The sequence below is a fragment of the Arvicola amphibius genome, chromosome 5, assembly GCF_903992535.2.
Source record: "Arvicola amphibius chromosome 5, mArvAmp1.2, whole genome shotgun sequence".
Classification (NCBI taxonomy): domain Eukaryota; kingdom Metazoa; phylum Chordata; class Mammalia; order Rodentia; family Cricetidae; genus Arvicola; species Arvicola amphibius.
The window spans coordinates 148,786,383-148,812,077 of NC_052051.1; the positions used below are offsets into that span (position 1 = coordinate 148,786,383).

The 25,695-nt window shown below is 49.0% G+C and overlaps 1 protein-coding gene across 5 annotated transcripts in view; it reads right to left on the reverse strand.

Moving 5' to 3' along the window:
* Ctif (cap binding complex dependent translation initiation factor) overlaps positions 1–25,695 on the reverse strand; it is a 255,117-nt gene that overhangs the window by 164,132 nt on the left and 65,290 nt on the right. For all 5 annotated transcript variants that reach the window (XM_038330213.1, XM_038330211.1, XM_038330212.1 and 2 more), the window contains 4 exons: positions 20,850–20,921; positions 7,910–7,983; positions 6,823–6,927; positions 1,288–1,363 (listed from right to left, as the gene is read on the reverse strand). In XM_038330213.1, the coding sequence (XP_038186141.1) occupies positions 1,288–1,363; positions 6,823–6,927; positions 7,910–7,983; positions 20,850–20,921 (327 nt within the window). The remainder of the gene's footprint in view (positions 1–1,287; positions 1,364–6,822; positions 6,928–7,909; positions 7,984–20,849; positions 20,922–25,695) is intronic.

Sequence of the window (25,695 nt, forward strand, 5' to 3'; positions counted from 1 at the left end):
AACCACATCGACAAGCTCCAGGCTGGTCTATGTGCTGGTTAATCTTTTTTTTTTTTTCTTTTCTATTTAACAAAAGTTCAGGTCATCTGGGAAAAAAGAAACTCAATTAAGGAATCTCCTCCATCAGACTGACCTGTGGTCCAGGTCTGTGGGAGCATGTTTCTGGACTGGTGATTGATGGGGACAGGCAGCCCATGGTGGGAGGGGCCATCCCTGGGCTGGTGGTCCTGGGTTCTATAAGAAAGCAGGCTGGGCAAGTCAAGGGAACAAGTCAGTGAGCAGCACCCCTCCATGGCCTCTGCTTCAGCTCATTCCTTTAGGTTCCGGCTCCAACCTCCTTCATAATGGACGGTATACTGTAAGCTGAATTAACCCTTTCTTTCCCAAGCTGCTTTTGATCATGATGTTTATCACAGCAATAGAAAGCGGCCCAGGACAGTCTCAAAGAATAAAGTAGATATCAACTGAGGGAAAGTAGATAGCAAGAAGGGTTTTGCTTACTCTTGTGTCCACACACACACACACACACACACACACACACACACTTCCAAATATGACAAAACCACAAACTCCAGATCTAAGAGACTCAGAAAACCCAGACAGAGAAAGGGGGGAAAGAGCCCTGCCAGCCCATGCTCATTGAAGTGCTAGGGCTGTTGCCTGTCTCTCTCAATGACAGGCTCGAGGCACAGAGAGGACAATAAATAGGCCAGAGACAGAAAAGTGTTTCGAGTGAAGGTCAGCAGCTGAAGAGATTCGGGGATAAGACAAACAGGTGATATAATAGAGGAGTGGCAGGCCACCATTCTGCAGTCCCCTTCTAGGGGATTATGTCCATCTCCAGGATAGCCAGGTCCCTGCCATTTCCTTTGATGTCTCAAATTCTCGGCGCCTCTAGACCTGAGTTCACTCAGTTCTGCTGAGCGGGTCCTCTCTGTCGTGGAGCTTGGAGCTCCCACTTGGGTAAAGGAACCGAATCAAGGGCAAAGTGAGCAAGTGCAGCAGGCACCAGAGGCTGGCAGGACACCTTTGTTGTTCAAAAGCCGCATTAGACACTGTAGAGCCGCTGTCCGCATGAGTGTGTGGCAGACGCTCACCCACTGTGTGGTCAGATCAAGGTGGTGGCCATCACGAGTCCCCTTCATCAAGAGACAGAGGCCTGTCCTTATGGTGTCACCAAGGTGAACCTCCAAGCTACACACCTGCTCCTATTACCCACGCAGTACACCACTGGCTGGAGCAAGGACCGGCAGGAGTGCCCAGGCAGAGAGCAGGCTGAGGACCTACCTGCCAGGTTGGGAGGACCTTCTCAATGTCATTCAGGTTGATGCCATCCCCATCTTCCAGCTTCCCTTTTCCACACCTAGACCACAAAAGACAGAGAGGCATTGGAGGGCCAGTTTATCCATGTCCGTATCCTTGCCTGGCTGCAGGAGGTGTGACTCTGCTATCTCTCAGGATTCCTTCCTAAGGAAAGGGCCCCAGAGATAGATTCCTCTAGTCCCCGTGCAGCACACAACTGAAGAATGATGAGAGATGAATCCACTGATACTGTGTGTGTCCTGTGTCCCCCCTCGCCTCTTCGCACCCCCACTTCTAGGCACAGCAGCTAAGCTTCTGACTAATGAATACCCCTAGAGATGCATAATCCCTGAAAATGCCAGTTCTTTGGGCCCATTGCACCAAAGGTAAAATCAGTGAAGCCGAGAGACCAAGCACCTTTCTCAAGGCCACACAGGGAGGCAGGGGTTTGCAGAAACACCAGCATAGCTTCTTTCCCTTTGTCTCAGGCCTATAAAGTCAGTTACTTGGCTACATTGTGTCTTCTGTGTTTAGGGTCCCTGTGGATAGGAGTGTCTGCAGGCTGGAGATGCCGGACCCATGCGCTGCCCAAAGCTCTAACTTCTTGCACAGGTAAAGACCTATCTGCTATGGCAAGACTGTGAGAGTTTAGACTCCAGCTGCTGCCCAAAGCTCTAACTTCTTGCACAGGTAAAGACCTATCTGCTATGGCAAGACTGTGAGAGTTTAGACTCCAGCTGCATCCCTTCCTGAGGAACTCCATATAAATCACTTAACTTTCTTACACCTCTGTTCCTTCATTTGGAAAATGGGGATCATAACAGAGCCTAACATCATAGCCTGATTAGTAGATTAAAATGGTAACAACATAAGGCACATGGTAAATGTATCCACATTGCCACAGCCAAGTCGGTTACACTGCTGTTAAGGCGCAGAGGAGCAGGTAGGAAGGAGAACAATTCAGAGCCTAGATTCAGAGGCTGGCCCAGCTTCAGGCACGTTTCTCATTTCTGAGTCTCCCAGTGGATAACACCTCCAGCTTCAGAGTTAATGCAACTCAAATTCCAGAGGCATTTTCTCATTTGTTTAAATATCTGTCTACCATCGCTTCTGGATTCCTGTCAAGGGAAATAATCCAGATGTTCCGGACCTTAGAGCTCTTGGTAAGAGTAAATTGGAAGCTCACCTCCTAGGGCTGTTAGCATGAGCTCCACTAGGGGGCAGCATGAGACAAGTGTCCCAAAAGCAGCCAGAAGAGTACTGGGTGCCAGGCAGAAAAAAAATGTGGCAAGGCAAACTGGCAGAGGCTTGGGTGGGAGATATCAGGGATCAGAACTAGGTCTCTTCTTGTCTTTATCAGGCATGTCTATGCTAGGCTGGGAATCTAGCCTGGCACCTAAGTTCAACAAGCTGGGAACTGGTAGGAGATAGCCCCATGGAACTGTGGTCAAAGGCAGCGCTGCAGGAATGCAGAAGGGCAAGGTACAGAGCCGATGGGCAAAGGGTAGGAAGGACAGTCTGAGAGAACGGAGAAGAAAGTCCCAGGGCAGTGGGAGGGAGGCACAGGAGAGCCAGGAGTTCAAACCAGCTATGCTCAAAGCTGAGCTTCGGGCCGGAGAGTGATGTCTGTGTTGAGGGGGAGAGGGTGCTGGCGGAGTGCCTGGGCTAGACAGGGGGAGCTGGAGCAGCGGGGCATGAGGAGGTGACAGGTCTAAGGTGAGAAAAGAAAGCTCAGGCCCTGCTACCACACCCAGTATGCAGTGCAGGGCCACAGCGGGGAGGCAGAGAAAGGCCTGGACCATGCTGCCGTCTTTGGAATAATCTGCTTGATTGTGATGGGCTGGCCCTGTGAAAGGACCCTCTGTGTATCATTAGCCTGTGAAAGCACCCACTGTGTGTCATTAGCCTGTGAAAGCACCCACTGTGTGTCACTAGCCTGTGAAAGCACCCACTGTGTGTCATTAGCCTGTAAAAGCACCCACTGTGTGCCACGAACAGGCCAAAGATGTTGAAGAAGGCACTGAGGAACTGGCCCCAGTGGAACGCCCGACACACATGACACACAAGGTCTCATGTGGGTAAAACATGCCTGGCAACTGAACTTTCCAGCTGGAGTTGGGCTTGAAGTCCATGGCAGACTCCATTGAATAAGTACAGACCTGGCCTTTTCTTCTCACCTTAGCGGTCTGAGGTCAGCAGTGGGCAGGGTACAGGGGCCACCTCTGATCCCTGGCCTGCCTGGTCAGGGTAAAACTTCCTACAAACCTGCAGGTGTGGCAGGCAGATGGTGGCTGCAGACCAGCTGAGTCACTGCTGCCAGTGGGGTTGCCAAGGCAACAGCCCGCTCCAGGTCTGTCCCTCTATGGAAACACAAGCTGTGGGAAGTCTTGGCAACCTGTTTCTGAGGGAGGCTGCAGTGGCTGGACACGTGGAGTCCATCCTTCATATGGCAAGGCTAAGGGGGACAGAGCTCCTCTCCTAGACACAGGGCACTGCCTATAAATCCGGAGCGGCAGGATGGGTCCAGGGCCGGGTGCCCACCCCTAGAAAGTTGAGCCAGCCTATGCTTAACTGGGTGGGCGAGCCTAGAGGAGGAGGTCTAGAGACCCACAGCTGCTGAACGGGGTAGCTGGTCCTCTGGATTTAGATAGGACAGTCTCCCCTGCGCAGCCATTAGTCACTTCCTCCAAGTCACCTGGACGTGATAAGGCTGCTCATCCCACTGAGGGAGGCTGACTCACGCATTCCCCACTCACAGGCGAAGGTGTTACTATTACCTGGATTTCCCGAGGCTCAGTTTTCACACTGGTGTCACAAGACATGCTCCCAGGGGACACTGGAGGGACCGGGACTATCCAGGAAATATCCCTGAAGTACTCCTGAGGTGCTCCAGAGTGCCCCATTTTCACCTCATTTTGTGGGTATTTTACTTAACCCTTTCTGAATCCCACTTCTCTTGCCTCTAAAATGGGTTGAGGCCATCACCTCTCCCAGGTTCCTGCTCAGTACCGAATAGGCCTGTGCCACTAAGAGGAATGGCCTCTACGGATGGGAAGGGACAGAGGGCTGATGGAGGACACATGGCAATGCAGTAAGACATCCCATGATGTCAGTTATTTTAGGGCAGGGGTAACAGGGAGACACGAGTGAGCAGCAAGAATTGGACAAAAAGCAAAGAAAATCATAACAATAAAAATGACCCCCAAAGTGGGAAACAAGTGAGGTTGAGGATGGAAAAAAAACAGAACTTTAGTGAAAATGTAAAATAGCCAGCATCTTTGGGAACACTTTATAGTTCTGAGAAGTTACACACAGTTCCCATAACTGAGAAATCCCACAAGCAGAGGCTTAAACAGAAACACGCACATGAATGGAATGTCCCAAGCAGTACTTTTCATAGACGCCCAAAGGAAAGAACCCAAATATTCATCAATGGATGAAGGGGTAAACAAATAGCGGAATAGCTGGTGCCATGGACCATTATTCAGCTACAAAAAGGAATGGACCATTGATGCTTTGAGAACAAACCTTGAAAACAATGAAAGACAATGGACAGAAAAGGAACGAATGATTCCATTTCTACACACCCAGAAAAAACAAATTCATAGAAACAGAAAGCAGATAGGTGGTTGTCAGGGTTTGGGGGTGGGGCTGGACAGGAAGGTGTGACTAGGAGGGATCACATTATCCTGTGGCAAAAAGAAGTCAGAGGCAGTGATGGCAAAATATTGTAAACATGCTCAAAGCCACTGAAGAGCATAGTTTAAAGTGGTTGATTTTTTAAAACCTATATGAATCTTATCTCTCTAAAAATTACTTCAAAGAAAACTGAAAGGAAGCAATGGCTATTTCTTACACCTATGTTTGGCTGGTACCACACAAGTGTCCTGAGGGCAGCCCAGGCCTTGAGATCACCTTTTAAAAGCAAGGCAATACTTGTTCCTGGAGCCAACAAGGGTGAGACAGGCCAGGATTGATGTGGGATGCCTCTCTGTATGTTGTAAATGTATTTTATTACCATTGGTTAATGAAAAAGCTGTTTTGGCCTATGGCAGGGCAGATTATAGATAGGCAGAAAATTCAAGCAGAGAGACAGGGATTAAAAAGGCATAGTTGGCGAGATGCCAGCAGCCACCAGAGTAGCAAGATGTACTAGAGGATAGGTAAAGCCATGAAGCCACGTGGAAATATACAGATTATTAGAAATGGATTTATTTATAAGTAAGAGCTAGCCAGAAATAGCCTGAGCCACTAGCCAAACAGTTTGTAATTAATATTAAGTGATTATTTAGACACAGCTGCAGGAACCAGCAGTGGGAGAGAAACTGGTCCAGCAGGACCCAGAAATGTCTCCAGCTATATTTGGCACCCAATGTGAGGCACAGATTTCTATATAGCACTTAATAAAGCTGGAAAAATATTAAAGCTCCTTTAAGAGTTTCTGCCTGCTGGTGAGCCCTTGAGAAGTCAGTGTATTAAATAAATAATAAAAAAAAACCTAAGTGAAAACGTCTGCCACAATACAGACATTGGCATTCTAGAGCTCTAGGAAGGTTAATACAATTCTCTGTCATGAACCTCCGACCAGGCCCTGAGCTTTAGGCCTGGCTCTCACAAACTTACAAACAGACAGAGATAGGCAAGAGATGCAGAGGATCCAGGTGTAGCTTAGCAGAGATGCCGTGACATTCAGGCTTGAGAACAGCATGGTGGATTCCCACCTTGGTACACAGAGGAGTCTCCAAGCCATGCAGCATGCTGCATACGGATTTAGCTTTTATTCATACAAACAAAAAGGGTTTATGGGCAGCATGCTACAGGCTGCTTGGTGACGGCTTGGACCACTGCTTTCCAGAGCTGGGGCAGTGAGCATGGCTTCTAGAGCTCGCAGTGAACGTACCTCCACCATGCTGGAAATCTACCTAGAGACCAATTCCACAAACAGGGCTCCTGCACTGGCAGGCAGCATCAGCATCTCCCTGGAAGACTGTAAAGTGCAAATCTCCAACCTACTGGATGTGTCTAACTATTCACAGTGCAGCACGGCAGAGTCATCCATACGGTGGAAGCCCGAGAGCCTTGACATCAACGTACAGAGAAAACACAGCACACCTCATATTGTTTTAAGGAGGTTTACAGTTTTGACTTGAGCCTCCATTCAGAGCCATCCTTGGCCTGTCAGCATGCAGCTGCAGGCTGCCCACTGATCACAACTTGGACATGACTGGGAGGGAAGGAATCCCAGACCTACTGAGTATGAGACTCTGGGTAGGTCCTTTTCTGGTGTTTATGTAAGTCTTCCAGATGCTCCAGTTGGAGACACATCGGCTACTTGATAAGAGATGCTCATTGTTTCACAGGAGCCGGCATATGGGCTGGTGGGGAGGATGGAGGAATTCTCTAGAAAAGCCAGTGAACCCGCAGTCTGGGGGCCGGGCACAGCTTCACTCTATTTCACAAAGCCCTGACCCCCTACACCTCTTGCCTCTCCCCGTGAGAGCCCCTCCACAGTGTCCTTACCCATCTCTGTCGATGTGTGGCAGGGACTGCTTGGGAGTGTGGCGCACCTTCCGATGGAACTGGGTGAAGTCCAGCTTCTCAGGCTGCAGGTCCCAGGTGGCACCACTAGAGGGCGAGGGAGAGCAACAAATGTAAGGCGGGAGGCTCGGTGGGTGGGGAGGGGAGGGCACCCACAGTGGAGGGAAGGAGCCTGTTCAGACCCATTTGGAATGAGTTGAAGGTATCAGATCTTCTCCTCCCTTCAACTCATGCTCCCTAAACATAAATGTGGGCTGACTGCCCACTCTGCAGGGACCCCACAACAACTCAGTTTGTTTCATGCCTACATTTAAGAAGGGCTGGAAAGAGAAGCAGGACAAAACAAAACAAAACAAAACAAACAAAAAACAAAAAACCCTGTCACCAGAACACAAAATGGTGCTCTGGATAGGGTGAGCAGAGATGAGGAGACGGGGCCAGCTCCCCAGTTCCCACCCCAAGAGCCCCACCATGAGGGAGAGTCTGTACCCAGACTAGGAATACCTGCAGTGTGCCCAGAGTCGGACAGCTCAAGGGGACAGGGCCCAAGGCAAGACCCGACAACAGTGATAAGTACCACAACTGGGGTATGCCTCTCGTCCTGAGGAGTCTTGGCTAATGCCAAGCACCATCAGGAACCTTCTAAAGCCTGAAGAAGTTAGCCTGCCTTCTGTGTGTGTTGCTAAGGCACAAACCTCATGTGTGCCTTGCTGATACTCTACCACTGAGCTACAGAGTCCAGTGTCCCCTTTTCTGTAGACTGGCATGTGAGAAGGGTGGGGCCCATACCTCACCCTCCCATAAGAGCCATGAGTGTCTTCTTCCTCCCATGCTCCCATCCTCTCCAGTTGCTCCCCTGCTCTCTCCCTCCCTTCAGTCTTTATGTCTTCCTTTGGCCCTTTGCCCTTTGCCTTCTTTCTTAGATGCTCCCCCTCCCCTTTTTTTCTCCTCCAGCCTCTGCTGGTGGCCCTCGTTCCCTACAGCCTCATCTCTCTGCTTCCCTCCTGAAACTACCCCATAGACCCTGATGTGGCTAACACCGGACACCACAGAGAAAGGAGGAAGTTACCTGAAGGAGTCAAAGGTGTTGGCGGCCCAGATATCTGTGCCCAGCACGTCTAGAGAGCTGTCTTTGTTGCCATTCTGAAAGAGACAAGATGAGGACACTGAAAACAATCAGAGGCCCACCATAGGTCCAAGCCTGAGCAGGCGACAGGGATCTCTTTGACACCCCAGGCTGGCCAGACTACATGGTGAAGGCTGAAGTGAGCCACCTGAGTGAGTGGCCCAGCAGAAGCATCAGGAGGCCCAGGGGACCGCAGCAGGCTTCCTCCCACACACAAGCCCTCGCTGAGATGGAGTTTCACAGAGGTGTGTGGTCAGGACCCGACATGCTTGCATCTCTGCTGCCAAAGCCCGTGGTCCTATCTCAATGCCTCCATACCCAGCAGGCACTCTGTATGACTGTATGAGCCTTCATCACCACTGTCTGCCTGATGACAATGGTTTCTCCCTGGCCATGGGATCCAAAAAGTCAGGCCAGTTGAGTATTCATGCAGGAGTGGACTTTTTTAAACATTTAAATTAAGCCTTGCCTCTCAAGAAGCCCCACAGTCCCCCAACCCCCAACTTTATTCTGGTGCCCTCCATCAGTCCCCTTAACCTTTGCCTAGGGCTCATCATCATGGAAGTCTGAGACACTGGGCTCACCCCTAGGTGTAAACCAATGTTTACAACAGAAATGTATACAGATGTCCCTAGCCACGGCCACACAAGAGTGCAGCAGCGTCTTCACAATGGTGCTGAGCTGGGAGCCACCCACATATCTGCTGAGAGCTGACCACACAGAACAGCCGCTACGTTCACAGTTGGAATATTACATGGCAGTGAGAACAAACAAGCGAAAACAACACGTGACTGTACAAACCAACCCCACAAGCAAGGTGGGAAAAGGAATACGGACACAAAGAGTACGGGTTATAGGGTGTGCTTTATATAATGTTTTAGGACAGAAAAACTAAGCTGTGGCTACAGAACTCAGATGGGAGGGGACACCAAAGAAACTGACTGAATGTCCTATTTGGTCTGGGTGCTCAGTTTGTGAAAATCCATTGAGCTGGACAGCAGGATGCATGACTTTTCTTTACGTGTGTTACGACCTCTTGCTTAGCTACCCAGTGCTGTTCCAACCTTATTTTTGGGTCTTCTCTGCAGGACCAATCTACTGGTTATCCATGAAGACTAGTCCATCTGGGGACCCACCAGTACTCGGAGCTCTCCCAGAAAGGGGTGTGTTCCATATAAACCTCGGTGGCTACTGACATAGTACAAGGGAGCAGGAGCAGGAGCCCTGACAGTGCCTTTGCTTTGGTGCTACTGTGGTGACCCATTCCCAGTTACAATGCAGCATGACCCGGGCTCTGATTGGGGCACCACAGTGGCACCAAAGCAAAGGCACTGTCACAACGCTGTGACTAACGCCTTGTGCTGTGATAAAACAATGGCTATGATGTTGCTAGGTAACAAGAAATTTTGTGCACTACAATCTTGTGGGCTCAGTATAGTACATGCAGTCTACTGCTGGCTGAAACTTCACCGTGTAGTCCATGATTGCATATGCATACATTCTACATACAATGTACATAACAATACCACACACAGCACACATGCACATATACACCACACACACACACCACATACACCATGTATTTACACAACACATGCATCATATACACACACCACATACAGGCTATACCTACACAAAACACACATACCAAACATATACATACTACAGATATGTTATAGATACTGTGCTGGCTATTTTATGTAAACTTGACACAAGCTAGAGTCATCAGGGGAGGGCTCCTCAATTGAAAAATGCTTCCATAAGATCCTGCTGTAGGCAAGCCTGCAAGACATTTTCTTAATTAGTGATTGATGGGGAGGGTCCAGCCCATTGTGGGCGGTGTCATCCTTGGGCTGGAGTCCTGGGCTCTATAAGACCGCAGATTGAGCAAGCCATAGGGAGCAAGCCAGTAGTAGCACCCCTCCATGGCCTCTGCATCAGCTCCTGCCTCTAAGTTCCTGCCATTTGAGTTCCTGCCCTGACTTCCTTCAGTGATGGACACTGCTGTGGAAGATAAACCACAGAAACCCTTTCCTCCCCAAGATGCTTCAGTCATGGTGTTTCATCACCATAGTAACCCCAAGACATATGTACACAACATACCAATCTCCATACACACCATACACACCATGCACACCATACATATTACATACTCCACATATACACACACCATATATACACACTGTACATATACATACTGCACACCATACATATATATGCCATATATACCATACATATATAACCCACACACCATACACATACATACCACATGTACCATATATATACCACATACACCAGACATATAAATACCACAGCATACTATACTTAGCATGCATAATACATACCATACAATACACACTATACATGTACCACATATAGACATACTACATATACCACATATATTCACACCACACACATATATATTCATGCCACATACCCACCATACACACTATACATATTTACACCACATACCATATGTATACACACTACACACACCTCACATAGATATAAATAATACATATCAGCTGTTCACAACATCAGAGAAGTACAAAGTCATAGAGGCTGCAGATGGATTCCACCTGCCACCTGAGTTCTGGAACATCATACTGGGAGCAGCTGCCCTCTTCACCTTACACAAGGACTTGCACAGAGAAGTGACTGTCACACTGGGGACAGAGAAGAAGTGTCCTAGGGTTAGGCTCATCCCAGCACCTCCCCATCCTCTTATATCCAACCCTCTAGGCTCCTGGAAGTCTCAGTTTCCCCACTGCCACATGGGTAATAGGAAGAGATGATGTGTGGCTTGGACTTCATCCTGTTTGTGGCAGCTCGGAGGTTACACTGGGCTGAAGAATGATGTGGGATCTCCCTCTGTATGCTATGATTACCACTGATAAATAAAGGAACTGCTTTGGGCCTATAGTAGCTATAGGGGAACAGAGCTAGGTGGGGAAAACTAAGCTGAATGCTGGGAGAGAGAAGGCAGAGTCAGGGAGAAGCCATGGAGCCGCCAGAGTCAGTCATGCCGACACTTTGCTGGTAAGCCACTGCCACGTGGCATTCCACAGATTAATAGAAATGGGTTAAATTAATATGTAAGAGTTAGCCAATAAGAAGCTAGAACTAATAGGCCAAGCAATGATTTAATTAATATAGTTTCTGTGTAATTATTTCGGGGCTGAACAGCTGGTAAACGAACAAGTGGCCTCCTTACTGCAGAAGAATGCATGGGACTGCCTTCCTCTCTGCCAGAGTGCTCTTCCCAGACTCAAAATCAGGGAGCACTTCCTCCAACAAATCCTGCTGCACAAGTCTCTTCTTCCTTTAGACACTGTGCACAGAACAACATGCATACCAGTGTGGAGCTGGCCCCTTCCTGAATGCTCTCCAGTACAGCTCCCTGGGGTGCTCTAAAAAGACTGATTCCCCTGGCTTTCAGAGGCATCAGAATAGCTCTGGAGGGTAGTGTTGGTAGCTTAAGTGCAGCCCAGCTGGAATGGCCTAGAACACACCTTTAGAAACATTCTGGGGCAGTGGTGGCACATGCCTTTAATTCCCAGCACTTGGGAAGCCAAGACAGGTGGATCTGAGTTCAAGGTCAGCCTGGTCTACAGAGTGAGTTCCAGGACAGCCGGTGCTACATAGAGAAACCCTGTCTCAAAAACCAAAGGGTAGGGTTTGGGGGAGAAAGAAAGAAACATAGTCCTCATTTCTTTGGGGTCTGAAAGAGCTTTAGGGGTGGAGTGGTCAAAAGGTTCCCTAACAAATATTTGGAAAATGCGGAGTTAACAAATTATGAAAAAAAAATCAACACCAGTAGATTATTAGGAGTGCAAGGCATGGATGAGTGTGGACAGGAGAGCAGGAGTGAGAGCAGCGAACTGCCACCATGCTAACTCTCTCTGGGTACCCAGCAAGAGGCAGGCTTTGTTTATATGTGTGTATTGGGGGAGGGTGATGACCGTTCTAGGCTGTGCATTTGGAAATGAGCTGGAACCCAGCTGGAGAAGGCACAGGACATCAGGAGGCCTCGCCCATGAGTAAGGATGTTGATGATGCTCTAACTAGAGAATCTGGGGTGTGCTTATTGAATTCACCCAGCATTTCTGTTGCAGCAGGTAGCATGGAGGGGGGGCTGCCCTCGGCCATACCCCTGGCCCTGAATGCCCAAGAGTATTGTGCCGCCAGCTAGCCAAAGCTGGGACAAACAGGCTCTGGTTGCAGCACCAGAGAGAAACACAAAGTGGGGTCTGATGGCTCAACAGTCCACAGGCTCCTGGTCTCATGCCACGCTGTTCTTGATACAGAATGTGACCCCGCAGCTTCCACCGTGGACTTTCCCACTTCTCAGGTTCATAGTTTCCAGGGCTGAGAGGCCTGTCCCTGCATCCTGGATGGCCCACACAAGTACATAAACATAGAATTAAGCTCTGGGTGGCCATAGGGGCCTGAAGCTGCAGTCCCTGCCCCTTATAGGGGTTGCAGAATGGAAAGAATGATTTGCAGTGGCACATCTCCAAGAGCCATGAGATGACAAGTCTGGTACCCAAACTGCCAACTTTGGGCTAGTGATACCTTCAGCTGACAGTACGGTTGGTTACAGGATAGTAGAAAAGTCAGACTCCAACCAAGCCTCTCCGGCCCCATGGACCCAGTTTTCCTATCTGTCACTAGAGCAGGTAGACTAGATGGGCAATTCCCGAGGAAGGGAGCAAGCCAGGCTGCTGGACAAAGGAGAGATGCTAATTTACATCAGGTTTCACATTCACGACACAAATGTTCAGGAAGCAAGAACCTAAATTCACCTCTTAGGCCAAATATAGATTCTTGTGGGTCACTAAAGCAGGCTTTTGAAAGTGATTTGGATGTGGATAGAGGGGACACATATGGAAGGAGGTGAGGGGATCAGGCACCTTACATCCACCGCCCCTCGTGTGTGCATGTGCAATCACACACACACACACACACACACACACACACACACACACACACACACCACCAAGGACAGCGCCCAAGTGCTAGTGGAAAAGGACTGGGCATGTTCAACCCCTTCCAACAGAGGTGCCTTTGAGAAACGAGAAGGGCCAAGCAGAGAACCGAGCTGAGTCCAGGGGCAGGGTCAACTAGTCCTTTCACCTTAGGGCTTCTTGTCTGTCTGCCCAACTATCCATGCTCCTTTTACACTCAAATGGAGAGAAGGAGACAGGCTGAAGCCTGTGGCCAAATTATCCCTCTTAAGCCTGCCCTCCCACCCACCGTCTCTGCCACCTGGGCATGCGGCTGAGGCTTTGAGCAAACTGTGCTATGTGTGCTATGTGTGTCTGCCCTGGGCTGAGCCACATGCAGACCGTTCCTGGCAGGCTCCCTGTGGGGCCTCTACTGAAAGAGCAAGGCCCCCCAAATGTCCCTGGTTCCTTACCCCAACAGAAAAGCTCCCAGCAGAGGGGGAAAATAAAGTCTGTACCCCAACACCACCCCACCCTCCAAGATGCCTTCTTGAATAGGGAGGCGTTCCTTAACAGCTCTACCCTGGTCCGTGTCTCTCCTGGTGGTACCAGACTCAAAACATGGTGGGTGAGCTGGGCTAGAAATGGAGACCACAGGGCCTGGAACTACATGGAGCAGGTGTGCAGAGGGCAGGCGGGGAGGGTGGGGCCAGGCATCTCTCCGCCACCCTGAGGATTTCCACCTGCCTTGGCCATTCTGAAAGCATAATCGTATCTCACTGTTGGTTTGGATTGCATTTGTGCAATGGCTAGCAATGCTGAAATGCCACAGAGGATTCTGAAGAATCAGGTTCTGCACTTTAAAAAACAAAACTGTGTTTAAATAGCTGTTTGAACTTGTAAGAAATAATCCAAACAGACTTCAGCTTCCCCCCACAGGGAAACTCATGAAAGCAGAACTCGGTGTTACCTTCAAGATACCGACACTGATACAGCCGGGGAACATGGCATTCCCTTACAGGGCTCCCGCTATGGCCCCCTTTCTGTCCATCCCCATCCCCATCTTTGCCTCTGTCCCCTCTCCACACCCTAGCAACAACTACCTGCTCTGCATGTCCCCATGACAGAAATGGAATCATGGATTATGCAGTTTTAGGGAACTGGATTTCTCCCACGCAACATCATCTAGAGAGTCACCCAGGGTGGTGTGGCCACCGGTTACTCCTTCCCACTGGCGGACACCACAGCATACCTGATCACTCACCCATGGAATGACTGGGGGTGTCTTAGTTAGGGTTACTATTTCTGTGATGAAACACCATGACCAAACTCAAGTGGGGGGGGGGAGGGTTTATTCAGCTTACACTACCACATCACAGGTCACCATCTAAGGAAGTCAGGACAGGAACTCACACAGGGCAGGATCCTGGAGGCAGGAGATGATAAGAAGGCCATGGAAGAATGCTGCTTACCGGCCTGCTCCCCATGGCTTGCTCTGCCTGCTTCCTTAGATCAGAACCACCCACAATGGACTGGACCCTCTCCATCAATCACTAATTAGGAAAATGCCTTACAGACAGTGCTTCTACAGAGGCATCTTCTCAGTTGAGGCTTCCTCCTTCCAGATGACCCTAACTGTTTCAAGCTGGCATAAGACCGGCCAGCACAGGGTGACTGCACCCTGAGCTTCCCACTCAGATGTAGCTGCTATCAATTTGAGGGGAGGTTTCTGTGTGAATACAAGTTTTCATTTTTCTGCCCATGACTCATCCCTTCCTCTGTGTATGGCCTTTTCCAGGGCACAGGTCTAATGCTGATGAAGGTTGACTTAGCATCTCGGGGATGGCATTAATCACTGGTCTTTGTCACTGTTTAGAACCTTCTGGTTCTTGCTATGACAAATGACTTCCGAGGGAAACTAGGACATTTTCATGTTAGGAGACCGAATTCTCCTTCAGTGTCAGCTAGCTTGCTGAGATGCCACCTCTGCCAGGGCAAGAGGTCAACGGGTGGGAAGCCAAACTTCCAAGCAGAAGGATGCCCTCACTATGACAAAGGGAATTCTTCCAAAATGAGGGTGCTCAGCTTTCAAAGCCTGGGAAACAGCTCTGAGACAAACAGATGTAGCAAAATGGTGCAGCCAGGCTACAGCCTGAACCACCAATGCGAGATCCTCTGGGCTCTTTTTTTCCCATGTGGTGATGGGTAACAATGATAGCTAGGTATAGTGGCACACACCGGTAATCCCAGTGCTCAGGAGGCTGAGGCAGAAGATCATGAGTTCTAGACCAGCCCAGTTTATATAGTGACACCCTAACTCAGAAAAAGGCAACTGCACCATCCAGCTGGGTTCCAGTGGGTTGTTTGAAGTTATTAATATTTGGGATTGCTTGTTACACAGTATCATCTTGGCTGTATTGACTGACACAAGGAACTGACTTTAGTATAAAACAGAAAAAAATATAAGATATACAAATACATAAAGAAAGACAAGACTGGACAGAAGTTCCAACATCTGAGCCCAGCAGACCCTTCAGCCCTAATAGCTAGTCCTACCCAGCGTAAGCCATCAATGCTAGATGTGCTTGTGCCTACTACCCCAGCACCCTAATACGATGTCCAGCTTCATTTTTGCTAACTTTCCTCCTTCTTTTTTTCTTTCCACCTACTCAAGCATTCTATTGAAAGGAAGGGATCAATTCTCATGTCCTTCCCAGAGACCAACAGGGCCATTCAGAAGGACTGTAGTCATTCTGCTGATCACATTTGTTGGGGGGTACTTCAGGCATATGTCTTGAACCCACATTGGGTTACTGAACCATCACTCTATATGTTAGCCAAGCACACAGCATTCAGCGAGCACCAACACCACAGAGAGCTGAGGCATGAACAAAAACAAAGATTTCTTTCTTATCCATGAAGCAGTTTCAACAGCCAGGTGTTTTTCTAAGGCATCAAGCATACTGATGACTTTCTAATTGTCCACAAACCACATCCTGCCATTGCTGGTCAGCCAGACCAGACGGCTGTGTCTGACCTTTGCCAGGGCTAGGGGGACTGGAGTGTTTACCCTAGCTGCCATCTGCCATCCTTTGAGCCTGCCATTGTTGCACCAGCTTGCAGGATGGCACAGAAACCCAGACTTATGCCAGTGTCTTATTGGTGGAAGAGGTAATTAGAATCAGTGTTACTCCTCCAGGGTCACCTAGGGGCAAGGCTCTTTCCCTCTCACAATGGGGTGTCCTACACCCCACTTACCATTCCAGAGAAGGTGAGATTACACTCATTGGCCTCGACCTGACATCACTCCTCCCACTCCCCCAGATTTCTCAGGGCTTCATGAGCCCTCAACTGTCTGATAAGGAGGTGTGCTGATCAGGTTCCCAGCAATCATTCCACTGCCTAAGGAACAGCTGTCTTGGGCCATCAAGTCCTTCAGTCAAGAAGTCTGTCTCAAGGTCCAAACAGAAGCTCCGTTGTGTTTTATACGTTCCTTTCCTTCTCTGGGCACATGTGAGCAGATGGAGCAGACACCTCCAGCCCGCACGTGGACAAGGTCTCTGATGTCAGTGCCACTGGTCTAGCTGTTCACTCAACTGTTGCCATGTGTTTCCCCCACTGCAGTGACAGTCAGAGCATGTCCCATCATCCTCACAAAATGACTAGTGGGAGCATCCTCTTGGAAAGAGGATCCAGGGGGGCAAACTTCCAGATACAGTTGAATCCTGGCTCCTGGCAGCTCATTGATCTAGACTCCCTGCTCCTACTTCATGGGATGCTGGCTACCCTGACTTGTCTGAAAGCATCCAGAGAGGGTAAGGTAATGTTTTGCATTAGTTACAATAACCAAAGAATGAAGCATTGCCTGCAGTAGGGAAATAAGTATCTCACTATATGGCTGATCCCCATGTGTCCCACCCACCCCGGGCCTCTAGTTCGGGATCAGGCAATGCCACATTGGCCTCCTGGGTAGAAGGCAGGACCACTCCGCCTGCTCCATCCTCACCTCCTGCTGATGACCTCTGCATGCCTAGTATCAGTGGCCTAGGTGTGGCAGCTTGCTCTTAGAGTCACTGTCAAATGGGTGAATGTGGGTTTTTAGAGCAACCCTGCCATTCTGACCCCAGAAAGCTCACACACTCTGCGAGGCCTAAGGAAAAGGGATTGCTAGTGAATGCCTGCATAGCTTGAGACTTGGCCAGTTCGAGGCAGGTTCAGCACTATTACTGAGCCCAGTGCATGTAAGGCCCCATGCCAGGGTAACTGAGATGTGAGTCAGTTGGCATGCCCTTCCTTGGGGTTACTTGGCTGAGGGGGAATGTGGGTGCAGCAAACAGCTTGACTGTGACATGAATCACTGTGAAGGTGTCTATCTAGATAGCAGAGTACCGTAAAAAGAAATTCGGATGCGCTAACAGGGGGAGGATGCTCATGTTTAGTGATGTACTCTTCAGCGGGCAGTTCCCTGATCCTCCTCAACCAAAGCCTGCAAGCAGGCCAAGGCCGGGCAGGGCAGCCACAGGCCAGCTACCGGGGGCTTTCCTGTGGCGCTTTCCAGAGGTCCTCAGAGGACGGCTACTCCAGGAGGAGAGTCAGGATCCTAGGGATCAGACCCAGGGTGGCATTCACACCAGTGGGACACAGAGATGGCAGGAGAGACCGTGGGTCATGGAAGAAAACCACACCCAAGCATGGCAGGTCAACAGAGAGGAGTCTGGAGCCAGCCTGACCTTGTGGAGCTGTTAAGACTGTTCCCCAATACTCTCCTGGGCTAGCGGAACGAGAGAGAGACTGACTTCCATCCTGCATCTGTTGTCCTGTGTTACCCAATTCCCAACTCGGCACATCAAGCCTTTTGTTGCTGACACTGGTGCTGCCAGCCACTCTTGCCTCCCCATGTAGGGTAGTGTGGCACTTGGTGCCACCTCAGCCTTCTGTCAGGAGGTGCTCTTTCCATGGCTCTGTGTAGCCCACCCAAGTCTCCACTGCCCCACAGACATGTGTATCTGAGCTGCAAGCTCATTTCCACCTGGGACTTGGTCCCTGAAGAAGGAAGCGCAGCATCAGTTCGATCCAGGGCCTCACCCCAGACCCTTGACTTCACTGCCTTGGCTCTGAGCAGTTTTCATGGCACCATGTGTGCTCCAACCCCAGTGCCGGCAAGCCAAGCCTTCTCCACAATCCAACACAGTCACTGCGCGACCTCACCCCAACTTCAAGGTGTAGGGCCAAGTGGTTGCTCATTGTGTGTGGGCACGCCCCAGCCTCTCCTGTACTTCCTCCTTCTGAGACGACCAGAAGGGGCCACAGGTCAGGTGGTAGCAATGTTGCTGCTGTTTACTGTGAGCTATGTCAGAGAAGATGGGCTAATGTTCAGATTGTCACCTCCAGTCTAAGGTTCCTGCCCCACAGTGAACCTCTGGCTCAGTTGCACCAGTCAAGAGAGCATTTCAGTCTCTTCTCTATTAGATTTCTATTAATTAATAGATTCTCTATTAATCTTCTCAGTTAGATTTCATTCTGAAGAAAGCTGCTCACCCTGGGAGACTGCCCAGTCCCTCTCTGCGGTCAGCTGGACCTCACAGTGTGCAAGGTGCCTAGGCAGTGAAGAGCCACATATAACTCCACTGGGGTACAGTCATTACATAAGCCCCACCGGTGCCACCACATTGCCTAGTCCAACCCCTTCACCTACTCTAGGTGGATAAACAGTGGAGCAGAACAGCTCAGAGGGGCCTAGGGTGGGGGATGATGAGGGGGTGGAGGAAAGGCCCTTGCTCAACCTCTGGAGATCCTGCCTGGACTGATAGTAGGAGGGCATGGGCAGGGAGAGGGGCTTGGGAAAAAGTGATAAACAAGAGAGAATGAAGGATCCTACCCTGGAAACTTCTAGAATTAGACACCTACTGATCAAAAAACGCACAGTTCGTGTTGTCTAGCCCCCCTTTCCCGCCCCCGTTTGGAGCCACATCCAAGCCTGAATCTGCTAGAAGAGTCAAGGAGGACAACAGACAGAGCCACTGGGATGCAAGGCTTAGGTTAAAGTGAATGCTTCAGGAGGGAAAACAGGACCCCTGGCAAGGAGACAGAAGACAGAGATGCTCTTGGAAGTGCATGAGCTGCAATAGGGCAGGAACCCTGTAGGTACTGGGCAGACAAGATACCTGGGTGCAAGGCGCACAGTTCAGCTTGGTCAAACCCCCCTTCTCTGTGTTTCTCAGTTTGCTCCTCTGCAAATGGCATAGACGTGCCAGAAGGACCTTCAGAGGCCACCCAGAAGCTCTGATTTTATCTGAGGAAGAAGTTGGCTACCAAGTAGCAGAACAAAAACCAGAATCTAGGCTCCTGCCCCCAACCTGTCACAGAGCCATGTCTCTACAGTTCAATACAGATGTATAGGAAAGCCAATAATGAAGTCAAATACTCTGTACAATTAACAAAAAAAATTAAAAGAGGAAACTTAATTGGTTTCATGTCAACTTGACATCAGCTAATCATTTGGGAAGACGGACTCTCAATTGAGAATATGCCTTTATAAGACTGAACTACAGGCAAGTATGTTGGGCATTTTCTTGATTAATGGTTGGTGTAGGAGGGCCCAGCCTACTCCGGGTGGTGCCTGGGCACATGATCCTGAGTTGTATAAGAAAGTAGGCTGAGTAAGCCAAGGAACAGCATTCCTCTATGACTTCTGTTTTGGTTCCTGCCTCCAAGTTCCTGCCCTGACATCCCTCGGTGATGGTCTGCATCGAGAAGTGTAGAAGCAAATCCTTCCTGACCAAGTTACTTTTAGATATTATCACAGCAACAGAAACCTTACTAAGGTGGAAACAATTACACAAATGCTGTGAGAATGAACTACGAAGACAGCTGCTGCCCCTAGACCTTGTGGCAGTAAAGCCCTGGAGTTCTTTCTGGAATGATCCAGAACTGAGGACACTAAGCATCTTTCTTCGGAACAGAATAGAGATGAGGGGGCAGGGATTTGTTTTGCTTTTTATCCCTGCAGCACTGGGGTGGAGGCTACTGCCTTGTCCATGCTGTTAAGCCGGTGTTCAACCGTTGAGCTGCACTCCTGGCAATGTGTTAATTACAACTACCACAGGGACTGAGGTGGGACCAAGCCAGTGAGCGAGGCAATGTGTCCCCAAAGCACTGTAGGATCAAGAGGTGGAATCTGAGGTGGAAAAACCAACTCTGAGGTGGGGCTTAGCTGGGGAGAGTGATTTCTTCAGATCCTAACCTCATGGCTTTTCATAGGCAGGGACAAGGTTTTAGTGAGAACAGCTGGGAAGGCGGCACCCCCATATCACCAAGACAGCACCCCAGGAACAGCCGCTTCCTTCTTCTCCTGGCCATATAGTCCCTCAGGACTCCTGGGTATGTAACAGGTCCTTAAAGCGCCAGAATGCCTGGGTGGGAGAACACCCCTTGCCCCAGAACATCTGTGGACCGGGGTGTCCAGACCTCTGAACTCCTCCACATGATCCATTCCCAGGTCTTCATAGACCCAGAGAAGGGATTTCCAAAGCACCCGATCAGCTTCAAAACCCCGAGTCCCAGTGCTAGTGGGCCCACCAATGTCAGCACCCAGACTCCAGTTTGCTCACCTAACACCATACAAGATTCCACAAAGGACACCACAGGGAACCCCACCACCCTCCTCTCAGTGGGCATCTAGGCTGTTGCCAGATGTAGCGTTACATAAAAGGCCACAGAAGAGCACTCTTCAGAATCCATGTGAGGCTGGCGGGGCACTTCAAGGTGACAAAGGAATTAAGGAAGGTGTCTAGAGGTCCCGTACCTTCCTGGCTCTCACATTTCTGCCTGCTTCCCCGATCCCCATCATTTAGGAGTCACCCAAGGGCCAGCCCCAGAGTCCCAGAAAAGCAAGACATGTGACAGCTTCCAGATGGAGGACAGAGCTGGTTCCCTACCTGCTGTGGCGGGGCTCGCCCTCTGGAGAAGGAACAGCCACCATCCAGCTGCTCTCTGCAGTCAGAAGTCCACTGCAGGTAGAAAGGAGGGGTTAGTGACAGCAGAGCACGTGCTCACCCTCACACTGCCTCCCAGCAGGCTCATCAGGAAACCTGACCCACCCCTAATGACCAGGAGGTCCAAGGTGGCCCCTGGTATATGCCTGGGGAAGCCCTAAGTTCACCTAAAGATGATGGTCCAGCTACATCCTAAAGTCAACCAAACATGACACCTAGTTATTCTGGACAATCAGTACCACCCCTGACCATCTGGCCAGGCTCCAGCCATGCTGGCTGTGTATCATGCTAAGAGATATGGTTGGAGCTGGAAGGCAGCAAGTGTGTGTAGCTCTGTACACCTAACTCCAAATGACTATGTGCTGTGGGACATTGGTCTGTACCCTGTCACTTGTATCTTAAATAAACGCTGATTGGCCAGTAGCCAAGCAGGAATTATAGGCGGAGCGATCGGGCAGGAAGTGGAGGCGGGGCAATGAGAATTCTGGGAAGAGGGAAGTCTATAGTCCTCACCCAGACAGAGGGGAAGCTAGACACAGAGCAAGCAAGATGTGGACTGCCTCACTGAAAAAGGTACCAAGCCATGTGGCTAACACAGACAAGAATTATGGGCTGATGTAAGTTATAAGAATTAATTAATAAGAAGCCTGAGCTACTGGGCCAATCAGTTTATAATTAATATAGACCTCTGTGTGATTTCTTTGGGACTTAATGACTGTGGGAACCAGGCAGGACAGAAACCTCAGTCAACAACTATTATCTGGTATCATGGAGAAACTGCAGCCATGTCTCAGAAGACTAGCGGAGGAATGTCCCAATGTGTGGCCGACTACCACCTACACAAGAGTCCCCAAAGTCTACCATATGGAGGACCCTGGGCCTCACTCTCCATTGGTGACCCAGAGACTCTGGGGCTAGGGCCAAGGATCAGCATTTTGACCAACTCCCACAAGCTGCACTGGAAGCTCCTGAAATCCATGGGCTCTCTCCCACACTGTTACCCATCTAATGACCAGGGCAATGCTAAGCAACTCTGTGAAGCTAGTCATTGCACAAAAGCAGGATGACAGCCCTCTGCCAAGTGTGGGGCAGCTTCGAGGTGGTGTTAGATATTAGCCAACCTCTCTGGTTTGGCCTCACACTCACCTTAGCCTTCTCTTAGTGGCTTGTACAGCAAAAAGAGTATGTCCCCAGCCAGAGCTGGCTCCAGGCCAGCACAGGCACACTGTGGCTGAGGACAGTATGCGCAGGGGTGGAAAGACCTTTCACTGTGACACTGATGCTAGAGCCAAGTTCAAGTAAACTCCAAGGGCATGAAATGAAAGGCACAAAGATAAAGCCACAGCCAGACAGACAGCCTGACATATTCAAAATGTTATTACTTATAGATAATAAAAATATAAGACGGGGCCCATGATTGTAATACCATCATAAGAGAAGCTGAGGCAGGAGGATCCTGAGTTTGAGCTACAAAGAAAAACAAACAAAACAAACATTAATTAGCCTTTTGACATCTCTGCTGGTTAGTTCTGTCAATTCAACACAAATCTAAACATAGGGTGAAGAACATGTATGAATTCTTTGTACTATTATTAGTATTTTGTATTTTAAAAATTATTTCAAAATGAAATATATGTGTTTGTATGTATGTATACACACACACACACACACACACACACACACACACACACAAGGTCACCTGACTCAAGGATTCTTAAGCTAGGGGAATCAGTACTACACACAGGGTTTTATGTGCTGGGACCCTCCACTGTCTCTCAAAATGACAGAGTTTTCTCCAGGCCTTTAAGGAGACCCTGATACCCACCCAGCTCACTGGTCACACTTCTCCTGTGCTCTGTACCTGCCAGACTGACCTCTGCCCTGTGCCTCAAGTGGTCTACATCCCCACCCCAGAGCTCTGATTTGGTCATTCCCTCCGCATGGAGTACCTGTTCCTAAGCAACCTCGGTCTCCCCCGGCCTCCTTCCAACAGCTCTGGCCTCCACCCCTTCTTGCCTCATTACCAGTGCCTGCCTCCTATCACCCGACCCCATTCTACCTACCAGAAAGCAAGCTCTGGCAAAGCAGGGATCGTGGCTCTTTCTGTCCATCACTTTGTTTCAGAACCTACAACCATGCCTGAATGAATACATGCTAGCTTGAGTCATATTGCACTCCTGGGCCACCAGTAGGCAGCAGAAAAAAGAACAGATGTAAACAACTACATTTTATCCTAAAAGCCACCACCTAACAAAGTGTGAGAGATCATGCTAAATAAACGGCAATGCTAAAATTGATGTATATTAGCAGAGCAGCTTTGTAAAAGGTAAACATAAAAAAGTTCACAATTATTATCAGACCTTGTCACAAAATGATAGTGAATTATTTTTTCCTGGTCTCCTAGTGGTCTTTGTTTTTCTAATTGTTGCTTTAAAACCTAAACAAATTTTAACATATTGGGGGAACTGGCTAGTGAGTTAAAAAGTATTCAGCCTCACTAGAATATGGACCATGCAAAATCAAATGGCGGGATGTCCCACACACTGGTACAGTATGAAGGACAAAAGAGTCACTTGGAGAGCAGCTTGCCAAGAGTCACTAAAATTAATTCTTCTTCCCAGCATCTACCCAAAGAAATTCTTTTATTTGTGCGGAAGGAAGCAAACTAGCCATTGCAGTACAGTGTTGTGCATTTTCAGGGGAACACTGACAGGTAGAGTGGGTTAAACAGGGGCCCACTGTGAACCACTGGATGACCATGTAATAGCACAGTGGATGCCCCACGCCTGGAAGAATCCTGGGGTACATGGCTTGGGGGAAATGTGAGCGTTGTATGACTTTGAAATAGTATTATTTCTATAGGTGGGTTTATCAGAAGACATCTAAATGGGTAAGGAAGTTAACTCAACAGAGACACGGTTGTGGAAAGGTTATATCAAAAGGAATATTTATTAGTTTTTTGATTGTTTTTCAAGATAGGGTTTCTCTATATAACCCTGGCTGTCCTAGAACTAGCTCTGCAGACCAGGCTAGCCTCATACTCACAGGTCTGCTTGTCTCTGCCTCTGCAGTGCTGGGATGAAAGGCGTGCGCCATCACTATCTGACAGATTTTTGACTCTTCTGTGACATGCATATGTAGGTAGGGAATACTCATGAAATTAAAAGAAATAAAATAAGAAGAGGCATACAATGAATTTTCCATGCTCAGTCACTCATGGGTCTATTAACTCACTTCTGTTGAGTCTTGCATGGCTGGCCCACCATTGAGCCAAGACAACTGAGAAAATGAATTCCAAAGTAGAAAAAAAATTCAGAAGTGGGAGAGCAAGGGAATGCAGGGATAGAGGGCAGGTGGATAGAGACGCAGAATGGCAGGAGGAACATGGAGAGAGAGGAGGAAAGACACGTGAGAAGGAGCCAGGAAGCCGATGGATGCTCTCATCCCCTCCTACGTAATAGCACTGCCAGGCTTCTTCATTAAAGAGTCCTTGGAATTTAGACAGAATCTAGGACGTTTGCCTGCCTCCTAGCATCAGAAAGGACTGCAGGAAGCTGTCTTCAGGCTCTGCAGCTCTTAATTGAAGCCATTTGAAAGAGTGGATTAGAAACTTGTGCCTTTATTAAATGTGCCAGCCATTGGCCACATCCATACATTCTGCCCTCCCAAGAGATCCCACTTGGAGGCAGCTGGCCTCAGAGAAGGAAGAAAGCCATGTCCCACCTGAGGTGTTAACCCTATTAGGATATCAGAGTCACCAGGGGCCTACACATAGGTTAATATTCAGATTCTTCCTCATTCAGCTGCATCTCTGGTGTAGGGCCCAGTTACCAACATTTTCTAATGTCTTTACAATCCTGTTTGGCTGGCGTAAATGCTCTAGTGAATTATCACCTGAACACCTACCAACATCAGAGGTGCCAAGCATTTCCCACCGTAGCATCCCCACCTCCCTTACAAAGGGTCAACGGCCAATAAGATTGAGTCCTAATTCTCTTCTATACATTAACCACCTGACACTTCATCCTAGCTGGGAACAAGAAGAAAGTGGGAGAGGGGTGGGCCTCTTAGGACCAGGAAGGGTGCTTTGACTACTTTCTAAGTCTGTGTCTCAATTTCCCACATGCAGAACAAAGCTAAGTCCTTCTCCTAAGGATGAAGTGAGGGCAACTTATTTAATTAAAAAGATTATCTTATGTCCATGGATATTTTGTCTGCATGTATATCTTTGCACGCATGCATGAATGGGGCTTGCAGAAGCTGGAAGAGGGCATTGGATCCCTTGGAACTGGAGAAACAGATGTTTGTGAGTTGCCATGTGGGTGCTGGGGATTGAGCCTGGGTCCTCTGGGAGAGTAGCCAGTGCTCTTAATCTCTGAGCCATCTTTCCAGCTCCAAGGAAATGTAAGACGTAACTTTCGTGACTCAAAATTCATTAGAGAACAGGCAGTCTTTTTAAAAAGACTTTTCTTTTTAAAAGTTTATGTGGGTAATATGTTTGCCTCCATGTGTGGATGCCACATTTGTGTGAGAGAAAAGGTCATTAACGTTGGCAAAAGAGTGCAATCTCAAATGTGGTATTAGGGAAGAGTTGGGATACTCCAAACATCCACGGCTACTCATTTGTTTTCATTACGTTTCCTGTTGTAGTGAGAAGACATTTGGACAGCACCTCACAGGAGAGGGTCTGTCACTGCGGGGAGGTCAGGGGACAAGAGCTGGAAGCAGCTGGTCCTATCACATCACAATTGGAAAGCACAGCAGTGAACTTGTATTGGTGCTTGGCTCA